The sequence below is a fragment of the Egretta garzetta genome, unplaced genomic scaffold, assembly GCF_000687185.1.
Source record: "Egretta garzetta isolate BGI_Z169 unplaced genomic scaffold, ASM68718v1 scaffold252, whole genome shotgun sequence".
NCBI classification, from domain to species: Eukaryota; Metazoa; Chordata; class Aves; order Pelecaniformes; family Ardeidae; genus Egretta; species Egretta garzetta.
In genome coordinates this window covers 2034789-2061818 of record NW_009259028.1, presented here as the reverse complement: position 1 = coordinate 2061818, position 27030 = coordinate 2034789, and the positions used below count along the sequence as shown (strand labels likewise).

Genomic DNA, 27030 nt, shown 5'->3' with positions numbered 1-27030 from the left:
GCCAGCCTGCCTTCAGCAGGAAAGTTTTAAACAGAGCTTTTGGGGTGGTTTTTTTTTTCCTCCCTAAAGCCTAGCAGGAGTTGTAAAAGCCAGACAAGCTTTTTCCACTTAATCCTACTGCCAGGCCATGCCTCTAACTTTGGGCACCTGGCTTCAGTCTCTGCCCTAGGAGATGAGGTTTCTCATCTCGTTAACAGGGCCAAACCCTGCCACGATGCCTGGCAGGATGGCGCTGAGCCCCGCTGCTGCAGTGGGCACTGAACGCTCCTGCTGAGCATTAGTGCAGGCCCGAAAGGGGAACATTCTGTGCAGCTGCCTCTCTTACACACACAGTTGTCCTGTCCTCACACTGTGCGCAGCAAAATGGCTACTGGGCTGAGGAGGCCTATGCAAAAGAGGGGGCTGTTTAATGCACTGGTGGAAGCCGTGCTCATGTTTGCTGCTGCATTCAGCTCTCCACCTGCAACGGTGAGGGTGAGAGGCAGCTCTAGCATCTGCAGCGACCATGTTCAGCACTGTTTGTTGTTGTTTGCTTTGTTTTGTTTTTTTTTTTCCCCAGATATCACCCAGGCCATGCAAGACATCGCCAGTGTAAAGCCCAGACAAAAAGCTCTGACAAAGAAAATTGCCAGGAAAAAGGAGCTGATGTCTAAAGACATAACCGACGGTCTCTCGCCTGAAAGACTGTACGAAAGAACTCTGGAAGGTTTCGACCAAGATCAGCTGGAGTTTAGGCATGAAGGGTCGGTCACATGTGAACCTGGGCAGGAAGGATTCGAACTTGATGAAAAAGAAATGGGCCCAGAGGACGTACCTGATGGAGCCCAGATAAGCAAAGCCTTTGATAAATTGTGTAACATTGTGAGGGAGAAAATAAGAGTCTACAAGAGACCAGAGCCTAAACCTGATGCCCAACCCAAAGGGCGTTATGTGCTGGTAACAGGGGAAGAAGGCTATGAAGAACCTTGCATCTTGGCCCCCTCCATCCCAGCTGCAGCAGGGATCACAGTTTCCACCAGCAACGGGAAGGTGATGAACGGTGGTGACGGAGGCTATCTGTGAAAGGAGGGAAGAGCTTGAACTCCCAGATAAGCAAAAAGAGGAAGAAAAAGAAGACATACTTGAATGGGGCAAAAAAACAAGAGGAAAAATCGAGCAAATCACAAAGTATCGGGACATCTCTGAGCCTGAGGCAGTTCCTTCCCCTGGTCTGATAAGCCCAACTGAGCCAGGAGTCCTTAGAGAGGCAGAATATGAACGAGAAGATAAGCAGGGCCTTTTGTTCAGGGAAGCAGGCTTGCCTGGCTCCATGAGCTATGAGAAGGTGGAGGTGGTGGAGTCCATCGAGAAGTTTTCAGACGACAGAATTCAGACATACGAAGAGACGGCGATGATTGTGGAGACGATGATAGAGAAGACAAGCAAGAAGAAAGCAGGTGACAAAGGCTCTTAGGTGACACACACCCACCCCTCCCTTGATAGTCAACTTGTCTGGCATAGTTATTAAATGACTGTTTTTTTTCCTGACCGAATGATACAGTAGTGAGATTTTTGCTGTTTGGTATGGAACAGATTGATACCTTGATGGCAGTTCTGTCTGATGTAGGCTCACCTTTGGTGCAATGACCATTAGAGCGCTCCAGGGCAACAAGTAATAGGCACATCCTATGGCAACTGATTTTCATGATTAGGACAAGTTGAAAGTAATTATTATTACAGAGCTGCCTGGCTTTCCACAGTATCCGGGACAAATTTTGCATATTCCTCAACTGCTCCTATAGCTGCCGTACGATTCCCCATCTCTCAGACAGCTGCAATTGTTAACTTGTGACATCTGGTTCATTTAATAAAAGTTTTGCCTTCTACAGAAGATACCCACTGTGGGTTTGTGTTGCCTTTACCGTTGACTGATGGTCCTTGCTAGTGAATGTCAACTGGGTGTGCAGTTTTTCCAGGGGAAGGGCTGGATACCTGTTAAATAACCTATTCCATATCTCTCTCATTTACTGTCTTTAAATAGAGATGAGCATGGCAGACCTTTCTTTTTGGATCTAAAGACAAACTCTGTATTTGAAATAAGCTCTTAATGCGTATTGGCTCAGAATTAAACTTGAAATTCCACCAAAGTGGGGGGATAGCTCTTACAAAAGATACTAAAGACATTACTTGTCCTTCACCAACACAACTACGGTATTTGTGAATGCCAAGGAACTTTACAGCAGACTGCAGCCAACTCAAAAGACTCTTGTGGTTTGGTGTTTTTCTTGTTAAGGATTTCCTCAGCCTGTGGTGTTTTACAGAGTTTACTACTGCCACGTGATCCTATCGCAGCCTGGTCACCTGCAGGCCCATGGGGCACCGTGGGGTTGCTGGACCAAGCGGTGCCTTCCCGTGGGCCCTTGAATGGGGAAGCAAAAAGCAGCATTTCTGCAACAGCCTCCTGCAGCTTACAGAAATCTTCGACGGGGTGAGGGGAGAAAAAAAGTAAAAGAAATCCTTTGCTTGTGTATGTGCAAATCCTGAGCACTAGTTAAAGTGCTGGTGCATCATTTAGGCCTCAGCTTGACTTCAGGCATACAAATAATCCACTAAAGCGAGATACATACTTAAGTAAGTAAGTGCTTTACTAGGCTGGGCTCTACATGTTCTTTCACCCAGCCCACAGAGTTTTCAGTCCAGCTTTCAGCATCATTATGCCTTTTTCTCTCTGGCCAATCGCTCCTATCAGCTGTGAAGGACATGGCTAAAAGCCTGAGCTTCAGGGCTACCTTCTGAAATCACCCAAGATTTTCCTTCAATATTGTGTTGGGGTTTTTTTAATTAGTGAGTTCCAATGCATTTGTAGCATCTCATCTACTGTGGCACTGGTAAAGTGGCACCTTTGTCTTTGAAGCAGGGACAGGTGACCCACATTAGTCACATTTTTAGTCAGGCTTTTTTTTTTTTTTTTTGTCAATGCTGTTTTAGTGAAATGCTGTGGGAATATATGGCAGCCATTCCTTGCTAGGATGTGTGCTGCTTTTCAGTTTGATTTATTAATGCTGTAAATAACTGCAGAGAAGGCATTTCTCCATGCATATATAGGCTGCACGCTGGTGAGTTGGGAGCAACTGCTTGGCATACCTGCTGGTGAGAGCGGGTTTTGGCTACTACTGGGGTGTGGTGGGCCAAGCCAACTGCAGCAGTAGGAAGGCTGTTTAATAATTCTATCACAAAATAGGATGAAAACACATTCAGGCAGTACCTAGCCAGAACTGGGCACCCTCGCCCACCTCACCCCCCCCACTTCAGGAGCGCCTGGGTTAGGTGTCTGATGTGCGCATAGCCCCTGCCACCTCCATGTGCTGTGGTGTCACCACTCCGCACCACTGACTTAGAAATGTTTTTCTGATGCTTGTAATCTTTGTCCAGCAGCTGGGCAGTGTCCCTATCACTCCCAAAGCGGGTTTAGTGGCACGCCTGACTGGAGAAGCCACACACGGCACTGCACAGGCAGTGATGCTGAGGTGCAAGACTTGAACCAGGCTGATGCTGAGCTGCATCACAGACACCAGCAGAAGTCACGGACCATGAGGAACTGAGGCCTAAATTCTGCTGCAATCTCTGACCAGCCTTCCACAAACATGGCAGTTCGCCAGGAAGCCTGCATTTTTCTGTAAATTTGTATGAAAAATTACATAGAAAAAAACCCACTCCTAGCCTATTGTTCATAGGGACAATGCTGAAGGGTATAGTAACTCTCATGATTTATGGGCTAACCGCTGCTTTAAATGCAGATTCTCAAATGCTTATGCGTAATGGTGAAATACTCGCAAGCATCTACTCAGCAGAGCCTGGGCTGAGGCCTAGGTTACAACAGACACAGCCTCACCTCTCTGGCAATCAGAACTAGACCAGGAGGGTCCCTGCCATCTTTCACTGCTGCAGACATGGTAAGACATTATAAAACACCATGCACCCTGTGCCATGGGAACATGTGAGCTAAATGGTACCCAACAGTGTGGATGGGAAGTAAGGAGGTTGAGGAACTAAGGTTTGGTTTTGGGGTGGGGTTTTTTTTGTGTTGTTCAAAGTGCTCCGAACAACCCTGCTGTTGTGCTTCCTCAGGGACAGAACTGCCATAAAGCCTGTCCATTGTCATCTGCTGCTGTCGACTCTTTTGGAGGCCCATGTTTCTTGTCTCAGTATCCAGCACACATGGGATACAAATTCCCTCATCAGCATAAAAAGCAGAGGCGTAGGAAGTCGTCCCACCTACAGCAGTATTTTAACCCCCGTCTACCTTCGGATAGGCAATGATGATAGGACCTGCCAGTTTACAACAGCTCTTTATTTCACTCGTATTATAAAACATCATCACAGGGCTTTAGTTAAACAGTGGTCACCTGTTTCAAATCATAAGCTTCATTTTTCCCCTTTATTATAAATACTAAATTAACTTTATTTTCCATCAGCAATACCATAAAAACTTAAGTCTAACGGGACATATTTTTCAGCGACCCCCTGATGCAAAAATCCTGAAGAATTTGAAGTAGATCTCTATATTGTATATACACTTAGTTTTATATATACTTGTATCAAAACTCACCATTTCTGTCTATCACTCATTATCATGACCTTTCACTTCATAAATTATGTCAGCATTATGAAAATATGAACAACCATCTAGTTATTTTGCTGCTTTATAAGATATTTAATGATTGAACAGAGAACTGCAAAATTACATGAATGCAATGGGAAGTCATGTACATGTTCAAGATTTCCACATGGACTTTTTGTATTCTGAAACTTTTTTCCACATTTTCGAAGTCCTTCAAAAGCTTCCTGTTACCTCTTTCTTTGCACACATACACACAAAAAGTAACGATGTGCGTGTATGTATTATACATTACATACCGTATGTAATTCTAGATATACTTGCAAGCAAATATATGTAACATACTCTGAATATACATATTGTATGTAATATACATATACAGAGAGATACCACAGGTGTGCTGTCTGCATTAGACATACAGGTGTATGCATAAATATATATATATATATATGGTAAATTCTTCCCCCTGATATGTATACGCTGCTCTTTCTGAGAACTGGGTGCCTTCCACGGAAACCTTCTGCCGTCAGCACGATCCCTCCCAAAGACACAAGCAAACCTCTCCCTGACCCGCTTAACATCAGTGAGTTTTGGCTCAGGCCTCATGAACTCCAGTTCATGCTTTGAAATGGACCCATCTTGTCCTTTGGGTTAGGTTTTAAATCACCAAATTAAACACATATGTGTTTGAACAAATAACCAAGAGCACTTCAAGACTAAAACTCACACGGGGCCTGGTTCTTCTCCTGCTGATGCCTGTTTTATCCCAGCGTGCCTCGACTGCCGGCAGGGACTGCTGCACGCAGCGAGGAGCCCGCTTGCCTTGGCTTTCAGTGTAACCCGCATAGACTTGGAGTAGGTTGAGCTGTTTATTTTGCATTTGGATTTGTAAAGGAAAGAACAGGCCTTTTATGGAAAGATAAAAGACGGATATTCACTAGAAATAACAGCATAGATTATACATTCTTACGTGACACGTGTGCACCATATAACCTTTATGTTTTTAATTTGTTAGATAAATATTTACTTACTGAATGTGTTTCTACTACTATGCACCTGATTAACCAGGACAACTCTTATTAAAATGTTTCAGATGAATACTCTGCGTATTAAAAATACGTAATAAAATTCTGAAACTAGTCACTGCTAAAAAGTCGACCTTGGATCCTGCAAAGATCCGAAGCACCTGCTTAAAGTCAGAATTTGAGTAGGTCCACTGTGAGTGAGTGCCTAAATATTTGCAGAATCAAGACCCTTTATTATTCAAAGGTTCAATTTGGGATCTCACACCTGAGAACATGTAGTGGTTACTACCATGAGTAATCCCCACCCAGAAGAATGTTAGGTCTTGTGGCAACAGCCAGATCAGGCTCCGAGGGCGAGAGAGACTGACTTTACTCACGTACAAAAAGCGAGGGTGGGACTGACTCTTTAAACAGCAAAGAGCAATGATTACCAATAAATCTTCCCAAGCACACTACATTTTTTTTTCCCAAGGCGGCCAACTTTGCACTATACATTAATAACCTAGGCGTATTTTTCTCCTTAAATATATTAGTATAACATAAAAATAACAAATCTCTATTTTTAAAAATGAAATTTGAATAAAAAATTGCTTTGGGACTGAAACTGCATACTTCAAATTTCTCCCACAGCAATTTACTGACAGCCAGGTTGCAAACCCCAGAAAACAGGGGTCTGTGGTTGGAAATGCTGGCACAGCCTCATCTTACGCTGCTGGAGTACATCTCAGTGTAGAGATGAGCAGATGCACTTTTGCAGTTTGCCAGAAATCCTACAGCTCGTTCCTTATGTGCTCATTCTGCCGTAAGATGGTAAATGGATTTAAATTGCCAAAAGTAAAAAAAAAAAAACCAAACCAAACCCCAAACTGAAACTTGTGCTTCTAGAATGCCCTGACCCTGTTTGCAAAGCACTTCCGCTTGTCACCCGGCTTTGGCATCGCTTTGCCTTCCTTATTGCATGCCTGTTGAACCATTCTGTGGCTGAAGGGTTGGCGTGGGTGTTGTGTAAGTGTATATATTAAAGAAAACTCTCAAAAGAATTGGATTTCTGCAAATTGGATTGGTAAATTTTCTTCATCTCTGGATTATTTCTTTGTGTAGGGTCTAGCACTACTTTGGCTGAACCCAACAGGGAAAGTTCCACTGAAGTCAATGATGCAAAAGGAGCTGTTAGACGTTCCAAGGTCTCTCCAGCCAACCTCTTCATGATTCCCTCACAATCATTTTATAAAATGTGCCCATTATCACCAACTGCCAATGTTAAAATTCACTCTTTTTTTTTTTCAATACAAACAACATTTACCACAAAAATATGAAGGGAAAAGCCATCAACTTGTTTGCAGGTTATCACCTATTTGTATGACACAAAAAAAAATTTACAGTCACAAACTGTACATAGTATTTGGTGGGGGACAGTATATTTGTAGTTTAGAGTAAAAAAGGATTGCTTCAGTGGTAATTAATTATTGACGAGATGTAAGACTTTAAAATCAAGAAAGTGTGATAATTTGGCTACAGAGACAATCATTGTAATATGTCTAACACAGAGGTTTGGATAGTAGAAAGGTGAGTAGAGGGATCTGGGGAAGGAAAGACACCGTCATGCAGAACAGCACTAGTTCTTGCTCAGTATACTCTTCAGGCTTCTCTCCACTGCTTCATCTAATTCTTCTTCCAGCTCTTCCTTCTTGGACATGGCCAGTTTGGACTGGTAATCCTTTACTATTTGGTCTATATAAGGTGCGCTCTGAGTCCCGTGCAGCATCAGTGTCCACTCCTTCAGCACGCCCCGCTGTGGCAGGCTGCCGACAAACCCAATCTCTAGAGCCCAGGTGCCTCGAGGGTCTTCTCCCCAAGTGTGTGTGGTCATGAAAGGCCATTTGTCAAAACCCACCTTGGAGTCGTCATCCCTGGGACGCCGGCTCAGTAAAATGGACTTTGTTCCCATCGGCGAGGTCATGTTGATGTTGAGGTCTCCCCGCCTGGTGGAATTCACAGTTATAACAGCCTGGACGTGTTCAAGGTATCGGACAAAGTTTTCCTTCCCCTCACAAGCATCAGTTGTAAGTGTGAGGACCAGCTTGCCACTTGGTGATATCTTTCTGCAGTTCAAAAGATAATTAAGCAAATTAAAAGGATACAAGATAGCATGACATGGCTAATTCTAAAACTACTGGGTTGTGGTGCCTCACAGAAAAACCCGTGCTATTTTCCTGATTAATACACGGAAAAGTAAGGAAGTGAAAGTTGCAAACTTAGCCAGAAAGAGAACATTCTCTTTTTAGAAAATTGTATCAAAACCTTAATTTGAAAACGCATTATGAAATGTACACCTACACAAAGAGAAGGAATACAATTAAGCACATACTGCTATTTAAGAAATATTAACATATTTAATAGCTGCCTTTACTTATCACTACTATATTGGGTAATTGCATAATAATGTGTATATTCAGTAGAAGAACCGTGAGCAGTCAGTCGTGTCAGACAGTCACCTTAAAAGACAGCCGCAAACGGCTGCCTGGAGTCAGAGGAGCCAGTCGCACGGAATTGCAGTGCAGTCACACTAAAGCCTACATCATTCTTCTGATTTGGGAAACCAGCACAAACATGGGATCCCAGTTTCAGCTCATTCGAAAAATGTTTTTCCATTAAAATTGTTATCCTTGAACCACTCCCATACAGGAGCACACTCACAGGGGGAAGAAGTTGCGCTTTTTTACTGAGTTGCCAAAGTGCCGTACCTTGAAGTCACAAGTTTCTTGGTCCTTCTTCATAAGGACAGAACTGTCCTTACGAAGGCAAACTCACAATTAACTGAAGGACATTTCTCCTAAGTATTACCAGGAAGCTAGACCTACAGATGGGGCACAGGCTCGGTCCTGTGCAAGGTGCATCCGCGCTTTCTGAACTCTTGCAGAGGAGGCCGGGAGCCACTGTGCAGTGCCGCTCGGGGTCCCAGGGCAGATCCAAGGGCACTGGTGCCTGGCCTGGGAGCAGTGCCCAGCCAGCAGCCGAGGCTGTGGAGCACCCCCTAAACCCTGCAGGGTCAGGATGTGAGTGGCAATTACCAGTTGCCTCCGAAACTGGCTGGCAAACTACACTGCAAGTGTAAACAGAAGTCTCTGCGTCTTCACCATCAGCAAGGAGTGTGACACTCTCCTCTGTCTAAAAGAAACACTTGAAAGACAAGAATTACTGCAATCATTAAAAAAGGGAGTAAGACACAAAAGACTCCGGTCAGCTTGTCATTATCTCTTCCAGTGGCTTCTCCACGACCTAGGCTTTGCAGGAAAATAAGAGAGGCCCTATTAAAAGGGCATTGACCACATGCAGTAATGAATGCCTGCTTTTCAAAAGAAATGAGTACCAGCCTCTTCCCTTTGCTACTGAAATGGTGTGTTCTTCAGAGAATGCAGAGAAGCATTTCATTCAAGCCTAGCTTCCAGGAATTCTCTTCTTCCTGAGATGAGCTCCAGGTATTACAGCTTAGCACATCACTAATTGGCTCAGGCCAGTCTCTGCTGCCCTTTCATGCAGTAATGCTTTCTTGGGAGTACTTGTAGAGTAAAAAGACATCCAGGTCCAGGTCCGCAAGGCATTTAAACACCTTAAACTGAAAAACCTGAGTTGTTCTGAATCTTATGGATGCCCTGGAGCATAAGCTGGTATAAAATAAGTATTGTACAGCTAAAATATTTGAACATATAATACCCTCAAGATTTATTTTGCTCAAGGAAAATGCACTATTTACCAGCCAGAGGTGAATGATCATAATCTGACACTTGCCATATACCTGCAATTTCTCTGCATGGGAAGCATCATCCTCAAAGCAATCTGAATTCACGTTGTCTCATAGCAATCTCACGCAGCAGACAAAGCTTTGTCAAACAATGCTTCATTCCAACAGTTGTGATAAGTGTTTCCCATCTCGTCCAGTAAATAAGGGAGAACACCACAGTGTGTCTAGATAGACACACAATGACTATCTGTCAACACCAAAACCCAAGGAAGTAAGAGCAGTGTTACCACTCCATCTGCGCTGCAGACAGCCTGACAGCTGCAGACAGCTTTTCTCTCCACCTTCCTAAGTGCTGCAGTGCAAAAGTTACCGCAGCTCTCGAAAACGCATGAGAAAAGGCTTGTTCTGTTTCCCCCTTCCTGTTAATTAGGATCACACACCCTCTGCTTCACTAGACTAATTACTATAGTCCAGGTGAATTTCCCCAAAGAAAAAGAACTAGGGGTGGTGGAAAAAGCCTGATGAGAAAGGAGCAGAAGAGATGGGTTTTCCACATCCTCGCAGTGTACTGCTGCCCAATTGATAAATAAACATATTCACTTCTGCATGAAGTGTAGTACCCAGCTAGAGGTGAGCAGGGGGAGGAAACTGCTCTCTAGAAGCACACTCCCATGCTCCTGTTCCTCAGCTGATGGACTATGATTGTCCAAAATCAGCTTTGTATCTCCCTGGACCAGCCAGATTCAGACTTGTCCATTTTTTTTCTTTTTGCTGACCCAACAAAAATCCCTCCTCAGGGGAAGTTCCTGTTGCTAACGAGCGTTTCTCCACGCAGTGGAGAAACGCTACACTTTAAATGCTGATTGCTTTCAGCACGTTATATATTCTAGGCTGTCAATTCTCTCCTCACCTGTTTCTGCAAATTGACAATGCTCCTACAGTACACTCCTGTATCAACTATTCACCTATATATATATTGAATATGTATTTTATATCTACAAATATCTGTAGCTATATAAACATATATAGATTTTATATCAAAAATGTTGCTCCAGCAAGGCCAGAATGGAAAAATAACCCAACTACCCATGGCAGAAATGCAGTTTACTCTTCATTTCCAAGGAATCGAGATGCTGGGACTTCACTAGTTTTATTTACAGTGTAATTCAAAAAATTGTAGATGTTGCAAGTCACAATTCTTATTATGTCCTGTGGGTGTTTCATTTGGGGACATAAATATTACAGCAGTACTATTAACATACAGATGTGTCGGGTAATTATCGGGAGACACCCATACAGACTGTAGACTGAGACCTACTGAGCTAGGAGGCTTAGGTCATGACCGACTTGGTTGAAATAACTCAGCTGCTGATGTATGCATTTCAAATCTCTTCACAAATCTGTGTGCTGTAAGCACAGAGCCTGCTCTGGGTGCTACTCTCAAAAGACACAAAGCAATATATTTCTCAACTCTGGAGCCTGTCGGGCAAGGACAGCTACAGGGAAGCTTTACTGTAGTTCCAGATCCTTGGGCTGGAGGAAATGCACCATCACCTCTGCTTTTCTATCCACTCACCAACAGAAACGAGACAGAAAAACAAAAGCAGAAGGAGACAATACCACTGCAGAGCACTTGCCTGGCTCTGTTGCCAGAACACCTCTACCGCATTGTCTAATGCATGGCGCCAAGCCTACAGAAAGACATTTTCTCTCCTCCTCTAGGATGATCCCCATTTCGATAAATGGGGCTGCACTAAGATACATGAGATTATTTGTCTGCATTTAAGTTATGAATAAACTAGAGAGAGCTTCAGTACTCTCTCATTTGTTTCCTGCCTGTGAGCATGCATAGGCCAGGTAAATTAGAACTAACTTCGATTTCAGCTGTAGAACCTTGGATCCTGCAAATACAAACCCACCTTAAGGTTGGGAACAAACTTACTCTTTGCCTGGCTGAGCTACATGCCGGGCTGGTATATCAGTTTGCTTTCTTTTTCCAATAGAACAATGACGCGTTCAAAAATGGCACCGAAAAGTCAGATTTCAAATGGTATAGACATAAATTGGCCATTATTAGATTAGTATTTTGAGTAATTGAATTGAACTATAGCTGTTGCAGTCAATTAATATTAATTCATTCACTCGTTGACTCATTCACTTTAGCACATGAAGGTAAATCAGAAAATAATTTGACTACCTAGGCTGCAATTAGAGATTTGAAGAACATAAACCAAACACAATTAAATGCTCTAGTGTTCAAACTGAATCACCGGTACCTGTAGATGATTGTTTCAGTCTTCTGGAGATAAAACTGTCTGCTGGAATATGTCACAAGGAGATATGACCCGGCTGACAGATATTTCATATGGCAGCAGTTCACGTAATTTACAGCGCCACCCTCCCAGATTTTCACTTGTACACAGGCTCTTTATTCACAGAAACTTTGGCACAAACATACCTATAAATACTTAGGAGAAATGGGTGTTGCTATTAACACTACTGGCACTAGCAATGATGACACAAATGAGCTGTAGAATGCACTCCTCCAGCAAACCAGGAACTCAAAGATCACGTAGTTTATTTTACCAACTTATTGATATAGCTACTGGTGATGTTAGGCTTTCTTAGAAAAAAAAAATTGCATTTTGTTTCTTTGACTATCTATGTCTTTGTCAACGTATTTGCATGCTTGTGGTCTCCTAAATGCCTGGAAGAAGCCAAACACATATACCAGACTGTTCACTTACTCAGGTTCTTGTATTGACCCTCCAACACAATGGAATCTCTCGGGAACGGTCTTCCAGTCTTTCGCCATCTTAACCATTGCTCCTGCATCTAGGACACCATAGCCAAACAAATGGTTGAATTCCAGCCCAACGCCATTTCTACGCCATTGATGAACCTCATCATGAAGCTGGTTCCTCTTGGAGGTGAGCACTGTCAGATGCTGCATGTCTCTCCATGTCAGATCCAAGCTGTGGAAGAGTAACATGGAAAACAAACAGTATTTCCAAGCAGATATTGAAGACAAGACAGTGTGTTTGAATAAGCCTTTTGGTAAAATTTGCTTCTATGAATCACACAGAAATTTTAGGTATACACACATATTATTAACAAAGCTTCTATTGATTTCTGTGGGAACAAGAATAGGTTTTAATTGTATAGTACTTCCCCAAAATATATTCCCCAAATTTGCAAAGTAATTTCTGATTGTTTCCCTTTTCTTGAAAACAACTGCTTTTAACTTCACATTATAGATCCACCAGGCAATTTTTAAGCTAATAAAATGAGTAGGATATTACACCGGATCCTGAAAGGAATACAAAAAGAAAAGGATGATGCCAGAATTTTGCCTAGCCTTCCTCTTAAATCTTGCCCTCTTTTCCTTGCCTGCTCCTCCTGCTTTTCCCACGGACCTTCTGAGATTCACCCAGAGAAGCCCCAGTCTGATGAAGCTGATGAGATATTTCAATCAAGGTGTTAGCAATTTCAGTATTCTGTGAATATGGGTATATGGGCTGTGGGTGGCTGTAGGTTTGCATTATAAGGTATAGCAAAGGTTTGTCACCCATGATACACTAGCATGGATGGATGCAGTCAAGTAACATTTCTCTAGATTTGATGATCATTTTTCATCATTAGCTCTTGTCTTCCTAGATTTGCAGTGATTATGATGACAGGAAGTGCACTTACAAATTATTGTTCTCGTGCCACTTGCATAGGCACTGCAGAGAAATAGGCACTTGTCATAGAATCATAGAATAGTTTGGGTTGGAAGGGACCTTTAGAGGTCATCTAGTCCAAGCCCCCTGCAGTGAGCAGGGACATCTTTAACTGGATCAGGTTGCTCCGAGCCCCCGTCCAGCATGGCCTTGAATGTTTCCAGGGATGGGGCCTTCACTACCCCTCTGGGCAACCCATTCCAGTGTTTCACCACCCTCATAGTAAAGAATTTCTTCCTTATATCCAATCTAAATCTACCCTTTTTTAGTTTAAAACCATTACCCCTTGTCCTATCACAACAGGCCCTGCTTGTCCCCATCTTTTTTATAAGCCCCCTTTAAGTACTGAAAGGCTGCAATAAGGTCTCCTCAGAGCCTTCTCTTTCCCAGGCTGAACAACCCCAACTTCTCTCAGCCTGTCCTCATAGGAGAGGTGCTCCAGCCCGTGGATCATTTTTGTGGCCTCCTCTGGACCCACCTCAACAGGTCCATGTCTTTCCTGTGCTGAGGGCTCCAGAGCTGGATGCAGCACTGCAGGTGGGGTCTCACCAGAGCAGAGCAGAGGGGCAGAATCACCTTCCTTGACCTGCTGGCCACGCTGCTTTTGATGCAGCCCAGGGTATGGTTGGCCTTCTGGGCTGTGAGTGCACATTGCTGGCTTATGTCCAGCTTTTCATCCATCAGTACCCCCAAGTCCCTCTCGGTAGGGCTGCTCTCAATCCCTTCTTTCCCCCTAGCCTCCATTGATACTGGGGGTTGCCTCAACCGAAGTGCAGGACCACTTGGTCTTGTTGAATCTCACGAGGTTCACGTGGGCCCACTTCTTGAGCTTGTCCAGGTCCATCTGGAGGGCATCCCATCCCTCAGGCATGTCAACTGCACCACTCGGCGTGGTGCTGTCTGCAAACCTGCTGAGGGTGCAATCAATCTCACTGCCTATGTCACTGAAGATACTAAACAGCACTGGTCGCAGTACGCACCCCTGAGGGACACCACTTATCACCAATCTCCATCTGGACATTGCACTGTTGACCACTACCCTCTGGATGCAACCACCCAACCAAATCCTCATCCACTGAACAGTCTACTCATCAAATCTATATCTCTCTGATTTAGAGAGAAGGCTGTTGTGGGGGACTGTGTCAAAGGCCTTACAGAAGTCCAGATAGATGGCAACCGTAGCTCTTCCCTAGTTCACTGATGTAGTCACTCCATCACAGAAGGCCACTAGCTTGGTCAGGCAGGACCTGGCCCTTGGTGAAGCCATGCTGGCTATCTCAAATCACCTCTCTGGCCTCCATGTGCCTTAGCACAGCTTCTAGGAAGATCTGTTCCATGATCTTCCCAGGCACAGAGGTGAGCCTGACAGGTCAGTAGTCCCCGGAGTCCTCCTTTCTACCCTTTTTAAAAATGGGTACAATGTTTCCCTTTTTCCAGTCATCAGGGACTTTGCCTGACTGCCATGACTTTTCAAATATAATGGAGAGGGGCTGGGCAACTACATCAGCCAATTCCCTCAGGACTCTGGGATGCATCTCATCAGGTCCCACAGACCTGACCAGGTATTCTGGAAGCTTTAGAACTGACATTCTAATTCTACATAACTAAAGCTATTTCCAGTTGGTTTATGATGAACTCTTTCAACATTACAATGTCTGATTCAAACCATCAACCTAAAAGGACCCGCTTTTCAGCTTTCTGTGCCCAAGTAGTAAGCATGTGTGCATGCTGAATATACACCAGAATAGCCAATTACTGCCATTTTTCCAACATGACACAAGATAACTGAAAACCAGGTATCACTTGCATCATTCTTACTGAAACCTTTTAAGAGCTGCTACATATCTTAAAATAGTACTTTCCATTTCACAGATTGGTCTGTTTTTAGAGATGTGCCAGACATATATCATGTATGAGCTGACAGATATATGGCAGGCAGCAGTCATCTGCATGGGAAATTGTTAGCCATTCCTGTGAAGGCTAGTGTAACTCATCCAGGGTAGTTCTGCACACTAAAATGGAGGTTTAATATAGCCAGCCTGGAAAGAGATAGGAGACACTGACAGTTCTTTCTATCTTCAACACCCACCTCCACCCTTCTTCTCCGCAAAAGCCAGAAACCCAATTGCAAACCAGGGGTGTTAGTCTAATTTCTACTCATGATAGTTTGCAAAGAGTAATTCCAGTTTTCATGGATATCCCAAATGAGGACAAATGTTAATTATTACTGAGATACTAAGGTTGTGGTCCAGGTTAAACATGCAGCGGTCAGCAAATTCATTAAACCTTAGTATTTTTATGGCCATAATTATTTATTACATCATGGCTGTCCCACTGAATGAATTTGATAGCAGAAGGATTGATCATCCAAAGTTAAAACACTCGGCGAGTGTGTTTTATGTGTATAAAACCTGAAAAATGACACTTGGCCCAGGTCATGCTCTGAGCACAACAATCATTGCTCTGCTAGTGACAGAAACGTTGCCTCCTCTGCCACATCTTCATTCTTCTGCATACTGTTGAAGAAAACTATGTACATAGGGCTTACTTCATGCCATGGTTATAGCACCTGGAGCTGTATACCCGAGCAAATGTTGTCTCACTTCATAAAATAATGTAACACAAAGTAAGTAGATGGTATAGGCTAATCTAAGGAAAAATTTCCTAATCATTAGAGCAAAAGATAATGAAGCAAGAGGTCTCCAATGTCATGAATAGCAGGGAGATGGTAAATTGAAATGGATATTTATTCTTTCCCATAACAGAGCAATTATGTAGCACAGAAGCAAATTACCAGCAATGGGTTAAGAAAAAACAAAGGAAACATTCCCCACTACCATTGCCAAAAACTATTATTACTGTGGAACTGATTGCCACTGGATGACACAGGTGCCAAATACAGACAAGTTGAAAGAGAGTTAGACAAATTCAAGGAAGATAAATTTGCCTGTGGCTATTAAACAGGACAGGCTGACTGCTCTCTCTCCAAAGCTCCGATTGCCAAAGCTGCTCCTGAAAGATTGCTCTTAATCCCCGTTTGTTGTACTCTCCCCATAGCATCTGTCATTGCAGACAGTATGTGGTACAAGATGAACTCCTGTCTGATACTATAGGTGTGTTCTTATATTGGGATGGCAGGGTTAGGTTAAAGGTTGGACTTGATGACCTTAAAGGTCTTTTCCAACCTAAACGATTCTATGATTCTATGTTTTTGTAGGCTGGGCATTCCCCGCTGGATATGCAGAGAAATGGAATAATCTCTCCCTCCAAACAGTGCTGGAGAAGATGAATCTCTGGAAGCAGTGGATGGAGAGGACACAGAGAGCAAATCAGCCAGAATATATCTGTTATAGGGCTTTGGCAAGACTGTCACTCCATCTGTAAGTTACCGAGCGTGCCACTGCTGCGGCAGGCAGCTTGTTAGCTGCTCGTTCTAGCCCCGTGCTACAGCCAGCCAACTTGTACGATGAAACAACATTAAGCAAACCACAGGTCCTCTCCTGTCTAGAGCTCACAAGGAATTTCTCAACAGCATACTTAGCCTCCAGGGCCAAGGCGAACACTCCAGCTGCTTCAGGGGCAGCTGCAGACGTTCCGGAGTGACGCAGGGTGCAGTTGCCATATAAATCCGTTGTAGCCTGCAATGATATTAAATGTAATTAATAAAACTAGCTAGTCCATTTTCCTTGCAGCTACAGACTCAGAAAAATACAGAAAGGGGAGTTTGTGCCTTTGCTCTTTAGAGTATTTGTGTGTTTGTTCCTAGGATCTGTTTTCTTTTTTAGAATAGAGTATCAGTTTAAAACCACAGTGAGACACAGTTACAGAAGGTGTGAATGCAAGAATAAATTATGATGTAGGAAAACAACGTTCATTACCACTTAGAAGTCATAAACTCATATGGATGTAATTTATTTCCCACAAACACAGTCTAACCAAAGGCCTTAAATTCCCTTGTGGTTACCAAAAGGATTTGAAACTAGAATTGTTAGCAGTATTGAGCTTTTTAACATTTGTGCAACTCCAGAACCAACAGGCAGTGTCAGGTTGCTATCTTCTATGCAGATTAGTCACTAGAAGAGACCAGAAGGAAACCTTAGAAGTACATTTTACGGTGATAATTACAAGGGTGCCACAGATAATCTTGGCTGGCATCAGCAGAGAGCTGATACCAAGACAGAAACCAGTATTTTTCCATCTGCTACTGCAGGGGGGCATTTAGGATGCTACAATGTGTCTTTGGGTTTGAGACAGGGCCATGGAAAATGTACAGAAGCTTTTGGCAAAGACCGACCTTGAGTTTTTACATCTGAATTTTCCACTCTGTGAATTAGGCTATGTCCTGGCTAGCCTGAAGGTGCTGAAGAGCAGTGATCAGTACAGGGGATGAGAACCCCAGTTACACTTGAACAGACACTGCCTATTTTCCAGTGGTAGGCACGGCCCCATAGGGGACTTGAGTACGATGCTCTGCACTTCTGGCTGAGGGTGATCCAAACCCCCGCGTTTCCTCTGTAGGTGACTGAATGTCTGTCTGCTCTGTGCAGCTTCTAGGACAGTGTAAGTCTGGTTCACGACTGCTCTGCCAGTACAAGTAAGTATGATCTCAGATGTTGACACTTTTCATTTAGATTTTTACAGAGACCTTTTATCACACTGTCCTCTCGAAAGAGTGCAATTGAACTTCTAAATCTGGTTTCTGATAAAAGAAAGCACCAACTACATGAAGCTCTAAGAGATGGAAGATCGTTGCTTTTCTCAATATTAATCCCAGATCTCCTCAGCTGACAGTTTTGGCACGATTGTGTACTGCAGATGAGAAAATATCCATCTCAACAAAGGACCATCTGCTGCTCCAAAGCAGACAGAGTTCTAATAGGCTGTAGGAGTGCACAAAGACAGCGGCAACAGGACAATAATATCTGGACTCACCACGCCAGCCTCAGGATTTCTCTTCCTCCCATTACTAAAGGTGGAGGCTAAGGTTGAAGAGCAGCTTTCATCATACAGAGCCGTCCGTCCATCATTTATAGCAGAATTGATGGAGATTGTCCACATGCTCGATGCATAACCATCACAGTTACAGTCATCGTAGCTGCCCCCATCTCCGGAGGCCCAGACGTAGATGCTTCCTTTGCCGCCTCGGCCCTGTGAAAGGGGAAAATCAACCCTCTTGGGTTAAATTGCAAATAGGAGATAGCAGCTACTTTAAACTGCACATCTAATTGTAAAGCTGGGCATCTATAATGGAGAAAACTGGTCCAAACAAAATATAAATCAAACTTAAGCTGAAATCACATGGACTTCTGCAGGTTATTAAATCCAGTTAACTGGCAGCCACAGCCAGTTCTGCAACCTTATGTACACAGAGCACTTCCATTTATCTCCTGTTCTGCTTGACGCCCTGAAGGCTCCTCTGCCAGATGCTAAGACATTTTATGGATTCATTAGCATCTATGTCAAGGTCTAAGTGCTATGAGGAAAGCGTTCTTTTAAAAGCGACATAGGTCATCTCACATGCTGGGTTTGTAAGATCCAATTAGGTTCAGGCAACGGCTAAAAAATCTTGTAAAACTGGCACCTTTTTCTCTCAATAGATTTTTCTCCAAAGGTATCGCTGACTCAAAGCTATTTTTCTGACAAACCAGCTTCTACTACTAAGCAGAAAACAAAGTTATGGGACCAGATGAATCATCTACAGAATGACGGTCTACCAATTACACTGAGAAGGCAAGAGATGGATGGGAGAGACTAAAGCTGAAGGGCAGCTATAAAGGCTTCCCATTAGCTAAAGGAAAGAAATCCGTACCCTCTCCTCAACTTCCAGATAGGCAAGAAGTGGGAAGGGATCAACTCAGCTCTTTCTCATCCCATACTAAGAAGAGGTTGCCTGGAAGAGGGTTAGACATGAGAACCCTGACACCCAGGGTTCAGTGCTACTGAACCCAAAGCTCGGATCTCCTGCTGATTCCAGCATGGCCACCGTTTCTCTCTGCCTTTAGTCTAATGTAAGCCGATGTTCACTTCCAACAGCATCAGAAGGGCGCAAGGCTTCAGTTGAACATACTGTCGGTATGCACTGGGCAGAAGGTAAGAAAAAAACCTCTTCTGGCCTCTTCATTGTCCAGCATGAAATGGAAGTTAAAGAATATACAAACATAGCAACCCACAACGGTATTTTAATAGGCAACCTTTTCTGCCAGGAATTTAAAGAAAATCTGAGCTCCCAGCAGTAGCTTCTATTTTTCATCATACCCTGCTGAACAAAACAACCTCATTATTTCAAGCACGTTAGTGAGTTGCATTATAACTCACTGAATTGCACAGCAGGTTTGCTGCCACTGGGGTACATAACATCTCAGGACATAGATTTTCATAATAAAAATGATGACTATGAAAAAGCTTATTGAAATCAGTCTGAGTACTCCCACAAATATCTGAGATCAATCATTTGAGTTTTAAGGGAGGATGATACTGTTGCAAAAATATACACTGCTAAGAACAAAATAATTCCAGCAAATTATATAAAAAAATAAAAAACATCAGCGTAATGAGAACAGTTATGCCTTTTTTTCCCTTTGGCTTTTTCCCTTACAGGGACCAACCCTGGGCTTTGGACTTGCTTCAGAGGCTACAGCCCGAGCTTGCCATCATGCCCACGTACACCATCACATCACCTTGCTACCATCTGCCTCCTTTGGACAGCCTCAGTGGCAGCTCGAGCATATCTCCTTCTGTCCCCAAAAAGGCAGGCTGCTGCCCAACACAGGGAGCAGGTGGCTGCTGGTGCCAGGAATGGGACATTTGGCAAGTATGGCACCATTCTTAAACAACCTTCTCCTTCCAGCCATTTTAAAGGGAGAGGGAACACTTTTGTTTTCATGTGATCAATTCACAGAAGTAGCTTGGTGCCTGGAAGTTAGTCTCTGCAGCGTTTTGCATGGGGAAGCAGACTTAGCCCTGCTCAGCAAATTATTCCATGCTGACAAAACAGGGCATTACTGCCCAGCATTTCACCCCACAAGTGGGATTTGTGGCAGAATGGCAGCAAATGGGCCTAACATATTGCTGGTGGGAAGCAGGGGGAATCCATGGAGGAGTGGAAATTTGGGCTCGAGTTCGTGGGTGGAGTTAGCCTGCTTCACTGCTGCTGGGTTTTCTGCATGTAAATACTGTAACATGAGAATGGCCTCAGCATATCACTTCTATAAGCATCACATCCACAAGTGTGGCTTAGTGTTAAAAACCGTAATTCACCTCTTAACACTCTCATTTCATTCGCCTTTGCATTGTAGCCAGGAGCAGAAAGAGGAGCAAACACTACTGGAATAAACTGATAGCAGCTCAAGAGCCTAATCTGCAATGATGCTTAGGACTTGCTTCTTATGTTTCCCACAGCCAGACCTGCAAGAGCTGGATAGTTTGTGCAGGCAACTGTTTGGTGGCTGTCCTCACGCATCCTTTCATTTCCCAGGCAGAAATATATGGCTTCAGAGGAAGTGAACTTTCAATCCTCTGGATGGTAGTAGTGTAAACCAGAAAAGTCTAAATTGGGTCAACTAAGCATCCTGTTTAAAGCCAACTGAAAAACTCGCTAATTGCATCTCTATGTTATATGAACCTCAGAAAACTGAGTGGTGTCACTCAACTTAGGCCGCTGTAAATGTAGGCCAAAACCAGGACTGAAGAAGGGGGTAGTAATACACACTACAAGCACTAGAGGGAGCCTGAAGGAAGATTCAGGAAGACGAGAGGCCACAAGCAAGATACGATGATACATTTCAAAGAGCATCTTTCCTCCAGAATCCTGTTGAAACCTGCTCATTTGCCCCAAAAGCAATGCACAGCACAGCACAGCACCCACACTTCTGAGCCATCTGAAGCTGTAGCTCACTCAGAGCTGAAAATGGATCTTGGTGCATTTAGCGCTAGCCCAAGAGAGGCCTACCTCTTAATTCAGGCTAAACCAGAATTAAATCTTGGGCAGGGCTATATGCTTAGAAAGTCACAGATGGCTACTGAGAAGCTCTCTTTGCAGAAACAGCAGGTTTTCTATTTCCAGTGTCCTTTGTGGGATGTTGTGCTACCAGTGAAAAATATCCCTGAGAAATTTTCTTACCCCTTTTCTCATCTTCTAAAGAGCATAATCCCAGAAAAACTTTACTGAACTACCTTGAAATAAAGAGTTGGCAGGGCACTGCAGCCTAATTCACTTTATGTAACTTCAGGCACATCTTGAACTTTTTTTTCCCCCTTGTTATTGTGTTCACTCATCACACTTGCTGGGCTAGTGCCTAAGCCAGCATTTCTCCAAGTTTTGACTGTTGGATCACACTACCCAGATAAAAATGGACAAAAATGTCAAATGACAAATAAATCTCCTCCAGCTTCTGTGACCTTTCCCACCAAGGCTGGCAAGCGCCTGTGTGAATAACAGCTGGGCTTCAACATGGCTGGGCCTCTGCCTCGGCTCCTCTAGTTCACCCGCTCCCTGGCCATCGGGGCTGCTGAAGATGGATGGAAGGAACGTAACAGTCTTTACAGCACATTTCTGATGCACTTTGGCTTTGGCCTAATCCTTCAGTCGTAGATCAGGACTAACAGTTTCAGAACAGTACAAGCTAAAAACAAAGAACGGACTCCTGCCCTTAAAAGCCAAGTACCAGGGAACAATGGCATCGCAACACCAGCAGGCAGATGGGCTCACGATAAGAAGAAAAAAAAGCAGCACCTGACTGTGAGGAGGTTTGATTTTTTTTAGGTGCAGCGAAAAGGTATTTCAGGATAAGGACAGCCAAATGGTTTGCTGATGTTTATGGACTGTCCCATAGGAAGAGAAGAAAAGGAAGAAAATGCAGATGGAACACATTTGAAAAAAATCTGAAAAATTACAGAACTGGAAATCACTTTCTGTAACAAATTCAAAGCACATACTATTTTATAAGCACCTTTCTTTTTGCGTGACATATGATAGCTATTTTGTAATTCCTCCCCTTAAGAAAACAAGTGTTTCAGTACCTTCCCTATAATTTAATAGCAATTTTTATGCCTGCTATGGTAAGAAAGTGACTGGTTTTCCAGGAAAAGCAAAAAATTCTACAGCCTTTTCAAGTCTTTGCCATGGGTTTTACTGACTTCTGAATAGGACTCAGTTAGTTTCCAGCCCCTATTAATTTTTACTGTATTTTCCTCTGAAAAGAGCGTTTCTTTCTCTTTGGGACCCAATTATTTGAAAATCCTTACGTGTTTTGTAATTAAAAACTGCATCTTTCAATAATGATTGCTAACTATCTCAGAAAGTGTAGTTTGCAGCCCAGGCAGGCAACGCAAAATCACCATCATGCCCCCAGGCTGGGGCACGCCAAGGCAAGGACGGACTGTGGAAGAGCTGTGGGACCATTTGCCTGCTGTCATGACTTGGTGGGGAGCATTGGGCTGGGCTCTTGAGACATCATAGAATCACAGATTCATAGAATCGGAGGTTGGAAGGGACCTCAAGGATCATCCAGTCCAATCTTTCTAGGTAAGAGCACAGTCTAGACAAGATGGCCCAGCACCCTGTCCAGCTGCATCTTAAAAATGTCCAATGTGGCGGAGTCAACCACTTCCCTGGGGAGATTATTCCAATGGTTGACTGTTCTCATGGTGAAAAATTTCCCTCTCATGTCCAGTCAAGAATCTCCCCAAGAGCAATTTGTGTCCATTCCCCCTTGTCCTCTCCATGTGACTCCTTGTAAAAAGGGAGTCTCCATCTTCCTTGTAGCTACCCCTTAGGTACTGGTGTGTGATGATGAGATCCCCTCCAAGCCTCCTTTTCTCAAGGGTGAACAAACCCAGTTCTCTCAGCCTGTCCTCATATGGCAGGCTTCCCAGTCCAGATCATCCTGGTGGCCCTATCCTCTTGGTGGCCCTATTCTCTTGGTGGCCTCCCCCATCCAGGAGGCTACGCAGAGACCTTCCTCCGCCTCAGTCTCCCCACCACTCCTGTGTACCACCAGCCTGGCTATGCAGCGTAAGCCAGCTGGAGGCAGCAGGTCCTTGGCATCATCGAACTGCTGCTCATCTTTTGCACTGCCAGGGTTTTCTGGAGCCCACCCACGTGTTCCTGCATCGCTGACATGGTGCCAGCTGGACAGCCTGTAGAGCCCTCACTCTCCTGGCTCCTCCAGCTAGCTCTGCATCTGCCAGGCTGATTTGCCCAGAGCAATCTGGTAGCCTGTGAATTCCTGGATCCCTTTGCTCCTTTCCTATACCGATTTCTTGGGGAGTGCTAAAACCTAAAGCAAAACCTATGCACAAACACATGCCTGACAGACAGCCAAGTAATCTTACTTTAACCACACAGACATGAAAGTTTTAAGCAGGAAATATATTTGAATTTCCAAAGTCTGCCACTGCACACGTTCAAGGGGACAGCTGTCTTGTTTGAGCTGAATCCCTTAGCACTTCTCTCATGCCCAGCCCCTTCCGAAAGCCTGGAGCTGCTGTACTGTACCCCTGGAAAAGCCCAGGATGTCTGTCCTGCCCAGCACACCCACAAGTCGTGGAGTTCAGCACAGAAGAAACAGGAGCTGGGTTATCCTACTCACATCCACCACTGCTGAAGGCGATGCCCCTTTGCTGTTGGCATGCCTAACCCTCAGGAGTTCAGTGGGGAAGGAGGAAAGGCCATTTTGGTAGGAGCAAGCACTCAGCTAAAGACTTGGCTGCTATGCAGAGGATGACCATCACTTGGAACCATGCTTCAGTCGTGCTTCTCCTCTTTTTGTCCCTTTCACACTTTATTGCCTTCAATAATGGGCTGGCTGTTTCCTCCTAGCAGATTTCTGAAACTCTTTGGGTCAAGTAATAATCACCCAAGTACAAGAGACTGCTGCATATGAGATTCTCAAAGAACTGAGCCCTATAATTGTTAAACCCTAACAAAAGGCTCTAAGTAACTTATTCAAGACTGCACAGAAGAGTATTGAACTCCCAGCCACCCACCCGCAACTAATTGCACAATTGTTAATACTTCCTTTGGCTAAAAATAATGCTTGGGCCATTTTCTATGTATAGATTACTGTTGAAACTGGATGGACTTCTGCTAGCCAAGAGAAAAGAATGGAAAATTACACTCTTGGTGAAGAGAGAGAGCACGAGGTTTCAATTAAGGTTCAGTCCAGAAGGGAAATGGGGAGGGAACTTTGAAAATGCTGAGACAAAAACTTTTAATTATCCATTCCTTTTTTGTTGGATCCTGGGCTGCGTACCACAAGTGGTAATGCATTACTGTAGTCCAACAGTTCTGCAGGCGTACTGGTATCAGTAATATTTGCAAAAATCAATCCCATCCACTTTTCAGTATTTCTGAGCTAGATTATCACTGAGAAAAAGATTCTAAACACCCTATTTACTTCCCACCAGTGATGATGCTGGTTGCTCTGCCCAGAGCTCCCAACTGGTGCAATGAACCCTGGCCTCACAGCTTCACCCGTGGCTCTTGCAACACTGTGCAAAGGTTCTAGCTTGTAGCACTGTCCTTGCTGGGAAGCAAAAGCACATGGCTGCTGAGCTGCAGCACAGGGATTAGGCAAAAACGCTTCTGGGGTCAGAGTGAGACAGCAAAACCTACATAACTGAGGGTACATTATTGTCTTGCCTCCTTAGAAAACAATAATTTACACGTCAATAAATAAAATATTTGCATTTGGAGCTTACAAATATTGACATATTGGCCCAACCTACTGATGCTGCAGCTTTCTGCTCATTATGTGACAGTCATTTGAGTCTTTGTCAAGGGCAATATTTAACCCTGCCACAGGCCCATGGAAAGCACAAACCTATGACAGCCAAGGTCCTGATTTGACCAAGACATCCCCGAGGAGGCCAGTATCACAACAGAAACCAGTAGCACTTGGGTTTTGCCCCGTCCTGCCCTCAGAGGCAAAGGCCCATTCCCCTATCTGTGGCAGGAAGGCAGGCGGTCACAGAATGATCTCCAAACCTGAGTCGTGTACTCAGTGAAAGGTGGTGTACCCCATCACCAGGTCAGAAAAGCTGGTCATGCTGTTTTACAAAAGCCTGAAAATATCCCTGGTCAGATGAATGGAGTGACTTCAGAATTCCAAGGAGATATAACACACTTGTGCTGGGGTTTTAATAAGGTTTCATCTTAGCTTACATAAATAAGACAAGGTATGGAATTATAGAGCATATTCCAGACACAATAGCAATACAGTAGTGAAGGGCTCCCAAGTTATAAAGCTTGTAAGGCTTCCTCAGAAAATGGAGTAATCAGATGGTTGTCAGATCATAAACTAATTTCCCTACTCTCACTCGGCTGTTGAGCAAATAAAACGATGTTAGAGGTATGTAACTGCATATACTTTATTAACGTGCTATCTTCAGCATATTTCAAAGAACAATAACACAATGTCTGTGGCCTTGGAGAGAGGCAAATGAGAAATACTTCCTTTTGTTTTTAACACTGTCCTTTCTTCTTTCATTGGTGAGCCCAATTACAGAGCCATGATGAGACTATAAATTCTTAATATTGCTCCCCTGGCAATTTGTCCTTGTGCAGCATTTTCTTAGGTAGAAACACATTATGGAAGCAATAACATTTTCACTAGCACAAGCACAAATGGATCACATCTTATATATTCTGGCTGAGCCGTCAAAGTCTCAAGAATTAATTCAGTCCATGAGCAACTCCTCACAACATACTAATATAAAAGCCTATGTCATAAAAATGCAATAGGTAGAGATCAGCTTAGCTTGATTACTTCTTTTTACTGCCTTAAATTCCAATAGCTAAAGCTGGAAAGAGCTGGACTCATAAAATGGCAAATAAACATTTACCGGATATTGCATTAAAGACAGGATGTACGATAAAACATGGGTGGAATTAGTTCTTGAGCTAGTTACCTTTTCCTGTTTAAGATGACTACTGATACGATTCTGGATGCAAGGTACCAGAGGACAAAAAGTCTACATCTAAAGAGACTTGTGCTGTCACAGGAATCCCATCTACCATCCCTACCTCCCCCTCCAAGAGGACTAGTCCTGAAAATAGGTAAGCACAGGTCAGACAAGGGATATGTAAATCACAAAGCATTGCTTTGTCCAGCCATACGATATATAAAATGCTACTGGCTCACTCCCCCTTCTCTGAAATGAAAGTACCGCTCAATCAGATGAGATAGGTAGGTGTGCTCAACACTGCTGGGCTGCTTGCTCCTAAGTCCATCATCCTGGTTTCTTGCTCTGCTCTAAATTTGAGTTTGTATTTCAGCACCTGCAACAAAATCCCTCCATAGCTCATCAAAGAAATTTATCTGCAAATACGTGACACAGAGTGATTAGGAGTGGTGAAACTGAGCACATGAGCAGCCAGGTCTTGGTGCAGGGCTAAGACATCCCAGTACAGCCCAGAAAAACGTTAGGTGATTTACTGAGGCTGTAAAGAAATATATAACTTTTCTCCCTAGACCCCATAACCTGCTGCTGACCACAGATGTGGCTCAGACAGAGTCTAGAGGCCAGATAATAAAATCTCATTAGGGATATCCACTTTTTGCTCCGGGCAAGTGTATTTAGAGAAACAGAGCAAGCGACAGAGCACATTCTCTGTGTACCTCTTTCACCAGACAGAACAGCCCCTTCGCCTGCTGCAGACTACACGAATGGATACCTGACCCGAGCGCATCTCCTGTTACAGCTGGCAGCCAATATCAGGTCCCTCACAGCCAAGGGCGAGCACAAGACCTCCTCATTAGGCAGGTACTAGATACAAGTTTCAACCTGGTCTTTGAAAACCAGAAGCTGTATTAAGTCCTTTCCAATTACATCCCAAATGTTTTCTAGCAGCTGGAATTTGCATTAGGTAAGATTGTTCGCCTGTGTCAAACCAGTGCCAGTAATTGCGAAACTGCTTGTGGATGCTTGTGTGTATGAAACTCT

At 43.8% G+C, this 27030-nt stretch overlaps 2 protein-coding genes across 2 annotated transcripts in view; one reads left to right on the top strand and one right to left on the bottom strand.

Annotated features, from left to right (window-relative positions):
• The window catches only part of BFSP1 (beaded filament structural protein 1), a 21186-nt gene extending 19733 nt beyond the window's left edge, over positions 1 to 1453 (top strand). Inside the window, 2 exon segments of the mRNA XM_009634668.2 lie at positions 560 to 1046; positions 1048 to 1453. Coding sequence (XP_009632963.2) covers positions 560 to 1046; positions 1048 to 1453 — 893 coding nt within the window.
• A 5784-nt stretch (positions 1454 to 7237) lies between these two features.
• The window catches only part of PCSK2 (proprotein convertase subtilisin/kexin type 2), a 92757-nt gene continuing 72964 nt past the window's right edge, over positions 7238 to 27030 (bottom strand). Inside the window, exons 10-13 of the mRNA XM_009634674.2 lie at positions 18019 to 18234; positions 16624 to 16724; positions 12112 to 12339; positions 7238 to 7724 (exon numbers count right to left, since the gene is read on the bottom strand). Coding sequence (XP_009632969.1) covers positions 7238 to 7724; positions 12112 to 12339; positions 16624 to 16724; positions 18019 to 18234 — 1032 coding nt within the window. The remainder of the gene's footprint in view (positions 7725 to 12111; positions 12340 to 16623; positions 16725 to 18018; positions 18235 to 27030) is intronic.